The following is a 10,609-nucleotide window of genomic DNA, read 5'->3' as shown; positions in this document are numbered from 1 at the left end:
GGATCATGCCTGCAACAGTTATTATTGTAGTGCTCGAATGGTGCCTTTTCTATTTTTCACACTTTTTTTCTATATTTACTGATTGTAATTTTTCTATAAAGAAGAGTTGTTTCTCCTCCCTTTATTTTTATTCAGCTATGTATTTGGATCCCCCATGGACTCATAGATTTGGTTCCACTTCATGAAACAGAAACCCAGCTACCAATGACTTAACCCAACAGGGGTTAATGTTTCTCAGATAACAAGACAGCTGTAAGAGGCCCAGTACTGTCATGTCTCAAAGAAATCGTTAAGGAAGCAAGCTCCCTCCGCTTGCTTTTTTTAAAAAAGATTATTGAAGTACAGTTGATTTATAATGTTGTGTTTAATTTCTGCTGTATAACAATGTGACTCAGTTACACATACGTGTGCTCAGTCACTTCAGTCGTGTCTGGCTCTCTGAGACCCCGTGGACCATGGCCCACCAGGCCCCTCTGTCCATGGGATTCTCCATGCAAGAACACGGAGTGGGTTGCCATTTCCTTCTCCAGCGATAAAGTATGAAGTGAGTGAAGGGAGTGAAGTGAAGTCGTTCAGTCGTGTCTGACTCTTTGCGACCCCACGGACTGTAACCTACCAGGCTCCTCCATCCATGGGATTTACCAGGCAAGAGCAGTGGAGTGGGGTGCCGTTTCCTTCTCCATACATAACATATATATATATACAAATGTATATATGCATTCTTTTTCATATTCTTTTCCATTATCACAGGATATTGAATATCGTTCTCTGTGCTCTACAGTAGGACACTGTCATTTATCCATTCTCTGTGTACGCTTGCGTCTGCTAACTCCAAACCCTCAATCCATCCCTCCCCCATGCCCCTCCCCCCTTGGCAACTGCAAGTCTGTTCTTTGTGTCCATGAGTCTGTTTTGTAGATAAATTCATTTGCATCATATTTTAGATTCCATATGTAAGTGATATCACATGGTGTTTGTCTTTTGCTTTCTGATCTCACTTAGTGTGATAACCTCTAGGTCCATCCATGGCGCTGCATTGTTCCATTCTTTTTTATGACTGAGTCGTACTCCTTTGCACATATGTACCACATCTTCTTTTTCCATTCGTCTGTCAGTGGACACGTAGGTTGTTTCCCTGACTTGCGAGTTGTGATTAGTGCTGCTATGAACATACGCCTTCTCTCTTTCTAAACCTCCATCCTAAGCACCGGACTGTAATCTCATGGTCATGGAGTTGCTGCTGCAATTCCAAGCACTGGGTCCATGCTCCAAGCAAGAGGAAGAAGGACACACATCTTTGAGACTGTTTCTGTTTGTCAAGAAAGTGGCTTTCCTGGGAGCCTCATCCGCTCGGCTTTACTTACATCTCATTAGTCAAAACTGGGTCACACAGCCAAGGGAGTCTAAAGAGGTGGTGTTGGGGGTATTTTTACCTGGGTATATCGCAGCCCTAGACCAAGATAGCATTGATTAGCAAGGGAAAAGATTAAGAGTGTCCTCTTGGTGCCTCGCCCCGAGTGTGTGTGTGCACAAGCTCCATCGTGTGTCTATTCACCTCATTTCCTGTTAGAGCTACAAGCTGGAGGGAAAAAATATTTTCAACTTATTGACAGTGGTCACTCTATCAGCCAAAAGCCAAGAAATGGCTTGCTCACGTGAGGATAATTTGTGGACGATTTATTTACAGGATGTGGACAGGAAGTACAAATGCCAACCAGAGGACTGCCCTATCCCAGGGCCACTGATGGAGGTGCTGTTGGTATCCCTTGGCCCGGACAGGGGGAGGGGCTGTGGGAATCCCAAGGGAAGAGAGGGATGGATGGCCCGGGACAGGGGGAGGGGCTGTGGGAATCCCAAGGGAAGAGAGGGATGGAGAAGAGATTGCCTTGTAAAGAGCAGTGATTTTCTGTCAAGGGACACAGCCAGCTTGACTCAGCCTCAGGGCCTCACCCTTCTCCATCTGATCTCCCACTGTGCATTCCCAGCCTCCAAATACAACCAGAGGACAGAGAGCACGCAGGGGTGTTGATGCCATCCCTTCAGGTTGCCCTCCAGGGCAGAAAGCATCCGGAGGGGCAAATTGAGTGTCACCTGGCAGAACTGTCCTGTTTTGAACAATATTAAGTACGAATAGGCCCAGTGATTAATTTCAACAATTCCTTGGAGGTTATTGTAAATAGGCCTAACTTGCATAGGTGTAATCTTTGCAGTGAAATGTAATCTTTCCCTGAAAAATTACCCCTAAAGCTAATTTTTATATACTTGCCTTTGAAAATATCAAACACTGGCCAACAAGAATAATGGGCAAATTCTTGTGTTTAGTTTCAACTGCAGCAGAAAACGTACTCCTTGGGACCAGACACATTCAAGCGTAAATCCTGTTTCTCCCGATTACTAACCTGATGTTTGATCTTGGGCAACTAAGCATGCTAAGCCTCAGTTTCCCCATCTGCAAAACGGAAATAATAGGACCCATTTTGCTGGGTTGTGAGGGGATAAACTAGAATATTCATGAAAAGCTTAATAGAGGATCTGGCATACAGCAGGTGCTCAAGAAATGTTGGTTCCTTCTTATGTCGTCCCCATGCAGGACCATCAGAGTCAATTCAGGCAAAGGTTAGTTTGTGGAACCCGGAGTAGCCCGTGGCTTATTTTCACAGGCTGTTTGCTCTTGGTAGCCTTGGCAGGTGTGGATTGCGGAGGGCCTGTCTCGATGACCACAGGTCACGGGCTGTTGCAGACAGACCAGGGGCGGTACCGAGGGGGCAGTTGGACCTTAGCAGGGTCATTCAGACTGGACGCTAGAGCATGGGAGAGAAGCCAGCCGTAGGACAAGGGAAACAAACTGGTAAGTAGGAAAAAAAATCTGTGTTGAAACTTAGGAATGCTTGAGAAGTAAAGAAGTAGAGGAAGAAAAAGAAGGAGAAGAAGAAGGGGAATGAGAAGAGGAAAAGGAGGTGGAGGAAGAGAAAGAGAAGTGGGGAGCAAGGGAGAAAAAGCGAGAGAGAGAAAGGGATGAAGGAAGCCAGAAACCAGGAAAAACTCTGTTCCTGTAAACAAAATTTCTGAAATCCTATGACTGAATATTTAAGTATTTAAGATGTGGGATGAAGGTTGAAGGTAGCCTGTGCTGGAAATAGCCCTGCTCTGAAGACCCTTGAGTCTGCAAACCATAGACCAGTCACTCAGCCACTCCCAGCTTTCATTTTTTCATTGGTGAACTCAGGAGTGTCTTCAGGTCTGTGCATCCATTCAGAGGGCGCGGCAGGAGGAAGTTCTCAGGCACTAATGGCTCCAGCACAAGCAGGCTCAGGGCCGAGAAGCCTTGGTTTTGGGGGTGGCAGTTGCCATGTAAACATCAGGTGGGATAAAATACAAAATAAACACAGCCTCATTGACCAGAAGAAATTCTTCTCTAGAGGTGGAGGAGGGGAGAATACAAAGATGGGGACACTGGGCTTTGGCAAAGACAGCAAACATGAGCGCTGGAGGCAGAAATACCCCGATTTGCACAGGCTGTGGGTTCCGCCCGGGCTCCTTGGCCCCCTCCACCTGGACAGGGAGGAGCAGTGTGTTGTCCCGTGTCCTTCAAGCCGCCTCCCCAGGAGCGCAGGTAACAGTTCACAGGCGCGCTCTCCTTCCCCGGCGGGAAGGTGGCGGGGCAGCCCCGCCGGACTTCCTGGGTAGTGTCTGCCCAGGTGGCCAGGCTGCAGCAGGCCCCTCGTTTTCCCCAATTTCCCCCTCCGCCTTCCAAAAGAAAACAGTTCGGCTCTAAGGCTACGTAGCCTTTGAGCTCTGAATGGGCTCTGCTAAATGAAATTTGGAAACAGAAAAAATAGATTTGAGGTTTGGCCAGACTTGGTGTGCACCATTACATCTGCAGTGTTGCCTTCTGAAACATTCTTCCAGTAAGAACTTAAACAGTGTTTTCCAGGAGCTTGGAGCTGAGGCCATCTGGATCCTCCCACAGTCCCTGGATGCAGGGGGACTCAGACTGCTAATGTCTGTGCTTCCCAGCGGCGTGTCCCACCCAACCTCAGCAAAGCATCCAGTGTTCCCCTGCCTCCCAGTTCAAACTGTTTCTCCTTCCACTGGGGAGTGGAGGGCAGCAGATGAGGAGGGCTGCTGATTCTGAGTCACTGTGCTTGAGTGTTCTTGTACTCCGATAGCAGTTCTCGGGTGGAGAACTCGGTCTGAGTTCATTAAGTCCATCACGCGCCCACACTAGTCCTGACTTCCGAGTGCCGGGGAGGAAAACGTCCGCGCGCGCGCGCTCTCTGAAGTTGGACAGACCTGGATTTGAATCTCGCTTGCCGCTGGATGAGGTCAGCCTCAGTGTCCCCGGGCTGGAAAGGGGCGGGTCAGGAGCGACCCGGCGCTGGGATGGGCTCCGGGGCTCCGCACGCACGTGTGCGCCGCCTCGGCCGCCTCCCCCGCGAGGGCGCTCGGGATGCCGGCGCTCGTCCTCTGCGTCGCGCCGGGCCTCCTCCGGGAGCCGCGCGGGTTGGGCGCGCTCCCAGGCGCATTCCTGGCCGGGCAGCCCCTCCTCCTCGGCTTTGGCCAAGGGGCCGGCGCCTCCCCGCCTCGCCGGGACTGTCTCGTGCAGGCGGCAGCGGACGCTGGTGGCCGCGGGAGCTCCAGGTCCGCGCGCGGCGCACCTGGATCCGAGACTGCGCCTCCCGAGCGCGGCGGGCCGAGCTGCGCTCCCGGGCTCCCGCTTTCCTCCCTCCCCGAGCCGATCCGGACCGAGCGGAGCCCGGTTCCCCGCAGGGGCGGCCGCGGCATCGGTTGGGACAGCCTCGGCGGGGGCAGCAGACCAAGTTATCTCCCCTTCCCAAGCGGAAAGGTTCCGGTTGGCAAAGATGGTGCCCAAGTGTCCCCGGGCGCTCTTCCTTCTGCTGCTCTTCCTCGCCTGCCCCGAATCGCGGGCTTCCCAGGTCAGTGTCCCTCCCGCCAGTTCCCTGATTCTGCTTGCAGGGGAGGCCACGCCGAGGCCGAAGGACCTTGGCTCGCCACATTCCACCGGAATGCTCGGGCCGGGGGCTTGGAGCCAGGCTGGGACTGGGGTTCCGTCCCTCATCTGTCATCGGATGCATCGCGGGCCGGGCGTCTGGGAGGACCCGGGCTGGTCTGAGCAGTTGGTGCGAAAGCCTCGGTCCGCTGAGGGAGAGAGAGACAGACAGACAGAGAGAAGGCTCTGCCTGAGAAGATCTCAGGAGATGTTGGTCCTCCTCGGGTCTCCAGAAGAGCTCCCCGCTCACCGGATTAGAGTAGAGGATGTCCCCTGCCTCCAACTTCCAACACTTAAATTTCTAACCGAAATATCCTTCTTCCCACCAACTTTAAAAACAAAACAAAACAAAACTTTTTTTTTTTTTTTTTTTTTTAAACACCAAAAACATTTTGTACTGGTGGTATAGCCCTGGTGGCTCAGATGGTGAAGAATCTGCCTTCTTCTATGTGGGAGCCCCAGGCTCTATCCCTGGGTGGGGAAGATGCCCTGGAGGAGGGCATGGCAACCCTCCACTCCAGTATTCTTGCCTGGAGAATCCCATGGACAGAGGAGCCTGGTGGGCTACAGTCCATGGGATCGCAAAGAGTCTGACAGGACTGAGCAACTAACATCATAATAGCCAATTTAGCGTGTGGCTCCCACCACCAACTTTCTTGGCAGTCCACAGCACTTCCCAGGCAGGGGTGGATGGGGAGGTGTCTGAAGCAGCTTCACTCTGAGCCTGGGGGACCTTAGATTTGGGACTAAGTTTCTTTCCCAAACTTAGAGGCAGCTTTCCCTTAGGTTTTCTCTCCCTGACTTGTGGCTATTGGAATCCTGATGGATTTATGTACTTGAACAGATTCACTTTTACATTAAGCAGCAAGGATTGATAGTAAAAATTAAGATAAAAATGCAGATTAAAGGGAGTTCCTTGATGGTCCAGTGGTTGAAACGCCTCACGTCCAAAGCAGGGGGAGCCATTTGGATCCCTGGTCAGGGAGCTAAGGTCCCACATGCTGCAGCAGTGCTGTAGAAAAAGAAAAAGGAATTCAGTTAAAAGTGCTCTTTCAAAGGTAAGACTCGACCTGCTGAATTCCAAGCCAGCTATCCCCAGACTGGTTCTGAAAACCTGAGACCCCTCCATCTGTGACCACGTGTTCTATGAGTTGTGGGGCAGCTACCCTGACAATACCATCCACAGCAGTAACAGTAATGGCAGTGCGCGTGTGTGTTCAGTCGCTCAGTCCTGTGTGACTCTTTGCGACCCCATGGACTGTAGCCTGCCAGGCTTCTCTGTCAGTGGGATTTCCCAGGCAAGAATCCTGGAGTGGGTTGCCCGTTCGGAAGGAAAGCTTGCTGACTGACGGATGAACGCCTGTTTCTTTGCTAAGCATCTCCCATGCTCTTTATTCTCAGAGCAGCCTTGTGAGTTGGGAACTGTCACCACCCCCATTTTGCAGACGAGGGAGCTGAGGCCCAGGGAGATTGTGACTTACTCAGGGTCACACAGCCTCACCTCTGTTTTTGGGCTCTAAGCCTTTGCCCTTCTCCACAGACTCTCACCCATGAACTGAATATCTGAACCAAGCAGGCATATCGGTGGCCACTTAGAAGCCCTTGGGATGCAGGAAGGGAGAATTTAGTTCAGACCAAACTTGGTCCATCTTAGTGTGGAAGGGGGTGAGGTGCCAGGCCGCAGAAGGTCCCCACAAGGAACCCACCAAGCAGAACAATAGGGTTGCCCATTGCAGATTACAAAACAGAGCCTCAGGCCCAGAGTGCGAAGCCAGGAGCACACGGAGGTGCATCTCTTAGTTGGGCCCCCACCCCGGGCCAGCAGAGGGGGCAGGGTAGACAGGATGCTGGGGGGGCTCTGTCCTGCTGTTACTTGCTCTCTCAAGGTTACCTGGACAAAGTGAGACCCTGGGCAGTTCTCAGATGTTTGCAGCTGCTGTTCAAATAGGGAAGTAAGCTCTTTCAGGCTGTGTTCTTGGGGGAAGATCTGGGTCCCATCCCTTCCCTGCCATGTCCAGGCTTCCTCAAATTCCTTATCCTCTAAACCTTGATTTCTTTACCTGCAAAAGCACCTGCCTCACTGGGCTTGGTGAGAGGGAAAGGGAGCAGAAGGGATTCTCCATGGAAGTTAGTTTAAAAAATCTAGTGAAACTGTCCTTTGCCCAAAGTCCTGTGTAGGTTGGGGAATCTCACCCCCAGTCCCTGTCTGGCTTTTCATCACATCTGTCCTGAGTCACTTTGAAAGACTTTTGAGATCTGCTGTTGGAGAACCGGTGGTCCTGGGAAAGGAGTGGAGGTTGAGCAGTGCGGGGATCCCATAAATGCAGGCCCTTTTTCAACACTGCTGCCCACTCTGTGGTCTCACCCTAGAAAGAGAGACAGCCTTGCAGGGGAGACAGGAAAGGAAGGGCACTTAACAAAGCCCCATGCCTCACCCTTCTCCCCCATGGTGGCCCTCAACCTCCTCAGTGGGATGCGGGTGCTGTAGTATTTCAGAATATTTCCCTCTCTCCCAAACCTCTCCTTGTGATCAATTGTCACAGGGTTCCAAAATGCACTGTTAGAGATTCATTCTTTTGACTGTCTACTCCCATTGGATACATTGCTTTTTGGAGTTTATTGGGGAAAAAAATGTCTCTAGTGTACATTTCCACGATTTTAACCGTAGAGCTATGCTCTATGCTTGGCCATCTCCACCACAGTCAGGAGCCAGAATGGTTCCACCAATCCAGAATGACATCATGATGCCCCTATGTAGGCACATGTCTGCCCACTGCAGCCCCTGGCATCACTGATCTGTTCTTCATCATTATAGATTTTCATCTTCATAATGTCATATAAATGGAAGTAAAAAGTACATAGACTTTGATTCTGACTTCTTTAACTTAGTGCAATGTATCCATGTCATTCTGGGAATGCACAGTTCCTTCCTATTGCTGGGTGGTGCTCCACTGTGTGGACATATCACAGTCAGCTCAGCCGTTGAACTTAATGACTCCCATGCTGTCAATTCCAGTTTTCGGTGACTATGACTAGAGCTGCTATAAATATTCCCCATACAGCTTTTTGTGGAATGTAAACACTCATTTCTCTTGGGTAAATATCTAAGAGTGGGATTGCTGGGTCATTTGGTATCTTTAACTTTGTAAGAAGCAGCTAGGCTATATTCCATTCAGTTTTATCATTTTCAGGATCTTCCCTGGTGGCTCAGACAGTAAAGCGTCTGCCTACAATGCCTACCATGTGGGAGACCCAGGTTCAATCCCTGGGTGATCTCCTGGAGAAGGAAACGGCAACCCACTCCAGTATTCTTGCCCGGAAAATCCTATGGATGGTGGAACCTGGTAGGCTACAGTCCATGGGGTCCCAAAGAGTCGGACACGACTGAGATCCTTCACTTTATCATTTTACATTCCTACCAGCAATGCATAGAAAGCCTAGTTACCCTGCATCTTCACCAGCACGTAATATTATTAGGTTTGTTTATTTGTCTCCAAGTCACTCTAATGGGTATGGAATGATGTCTTGTTTTGGTTTAAATGCCCATTTCTCTAATGATTGGTAATATTGGCATCTCTTCATGTGCTTATTTAACATTTGGATAGTCTACTGGGTGAAGTGTCTCTCCAGGCCCTCTGCCCATTTTCCAAACGGGTGGTTTGTTTTCTTATGGTTAAGTTTTAAGTATTCTAATATTTTATATATTTTAATTAGAAATCGTTTTTTCAGGTGTGTGAGTTGCTAATATTTTCTGCAGCCTGTCTTTTTAAATTTTTATTAATTATTTTTTTATTTTTTAATTTTATATCAGAGTATAGTTGATTTACAATGCTGTGTTAGTCTCAGGTACACAGCAAAGTGATTTAATTATACATGTTCCTCTATCTGTTCTTTTTCAGATTCTTTTCCCATATGGATTATAACAGAGTATTGAGTGTAGTTCTCCATGCTCTACAGTAGGTCCTTGTTGGCTATCTATTTTATATGGAATAGTATGTGTATGTTAATCCCAAGCTTCTACTTTATCCCTCTCCCCTCACTTTCCCCTTTAGTAACCATACATTTGTTTTCTAAGTCTTTGAGTTTGTTTCTGTTTTGTAAATAAGTTCATTTATATCATTATTATTTTTAGATTGTACATGTAAGTAATATCATATGGTATTTCTCTGACTTCATTTAGGATGAAAATCTCTAGATTCATCCATGTTGCTACAAATGGCATTATTTCATTCACTGCATCTTGTCTCAACAGTGTCTTTTCCAGAGGAAAGGTTTTTAATGTTGATGAAGTCCAACTGATTAATTTTTTATTTTTATAGATTTTGCTTTTGGTTTTAAGTCTAAGAACTCTCTGGATCATTAAAGTTTTCTCGTATGTTTTTTTTTTCTAAAATTTTTATAGTTTTGCTTCTTTACATTTTGATCTGTGATCTGTTTTGAGTTAATTTTTATATAAAGTGTGAAGTTTATGTTAAGATACATGTTTTTAAAGGCAATTCTCAATTGAAGGGGCTTCCCAGGAGGTAAAGAACCTGCCTGTGAATGCAGGAGATGTAAGATGTGTGGGTTCGATCCCTGGGTCTGGAAGATCCCCTGGAGGAGGGCATGGCAACCCACTCCAGTATTCTTGCCTGGAGCATCCAATGGAGCCTGGTGGGCTACCGTCCCTGGGGTCTCAAAGAGTTGGATATGACTAAGAACATACACATGTACATATGTGGCATTTTAATATTGAGTTTTCCAATGACATGAAAATTACATGTCTTTCCATTTATTTAGATCTTCCTTGATTTTTTTCATCAAATATTTTAAAATTTTCAATGTGAATATGCTTTGTTAGATTTAAAATCTAAGTATTTCATCTTTGGAGCTATTTTAAGTAGTATTAGTTTTAAGATTTTTTCATTTCCAATGCTATATTCCTAGACTACGGAAATTCAGTGGGCTTTTCTATGTTGACACGGTATCCTATGACTTTGTGGAACTCACTTATTAGCTATAGGGATTTCTTTTTGTAGATTCCCTCAGATTTTTTACATAAACAATCAGGTTATCAGTCAGTCAGTCAGTTCAGTCGCTCAGTCGGGTCCGACTCTTTGCGATCCCATGAATCGCAGCACGCCAGGCCTCGCTGTCCATCACCAACTCCCGGAGTTCGCTCAGACTCACGGCCATCAAGTCAGTGATGCCATCCAGCCATCTCATCCTCTGTCGTCCCCTTCTCCTCCTGCCCCCAATCCCTCCCAGCATCAGAGTCTTTTCCAATGAGTCAACTCTTCGCATGAGGTGGCCAAAGTACTGGAGTTTCAGCTTCAGCATCATTCCTTCCAAAGAATCCCAGGGCTGATCTCCTTCAGAATGGACTGGTTGGATCTCCTTGCAGTCCAAGAGACTCTCAAGAGTCTTCTCCAACACCACAGTTCAAAAGCATCAATTCTTCAGTGCTCAGCTTTCTTTGTGGTCCATCTGTACATGACTACTGAAAAAACCATAGCTTTGACTAGACAGACTTTTGTTGGCAAAGTAATGTGTCTGCTTTTTAATATGCTGTCTAGGTTGGTCATAGCTTTTCTTCCAAGGAGCAAGTGTCTTTTAATT

At 47.9% G+C, this 10,609-nt stretch overlaps 1 protein-coding gene across 1 annotated transcript in view; it reads left to right on the top strand.

The window, feature by feature from the left end:
* The first annotated feature begins 4,618 nt into the window (after window positions 1-4,618).
* FBLN7 (fibulin 7) overlaps window positions 4,619-10,609 on the top strand; it is a 57,728-nt gene continuing 51,737 nt past the window's right edge. Inside the window, exon 1 of the mRNA XM_010829544.1 lies at window positions 4,619-4,937. Within this exon, the coding sequence (XP_010827846.1) occupies window positions 4,863-4,937 (75 nt within the window). The 5' untranslated portion in view covers window positions 4,619-4,862. The remainder of the gene's footprint in view (window positions 4,938-10,609) is intronic.

This window comes from Bison bison, unplaced genomic scaffold, assembly GCF_000754665.1.
Source record: "Bison bison bison isolate TAMUID 2011002044 unplaced genomic scaffold, Bison_UMD1.0 scf7180017864508, whole genome shotgun sequence".
In the NCBI taxonomy this organism is placed as follows: Eukaryota; Metazoa; Chordata; class Mammalia; order Artiodactyla; family Bovidae; genus Bison; species Bison bison.
This window is presented reverse-complemented; position numbering and strand designations above follow the sequence as displayed.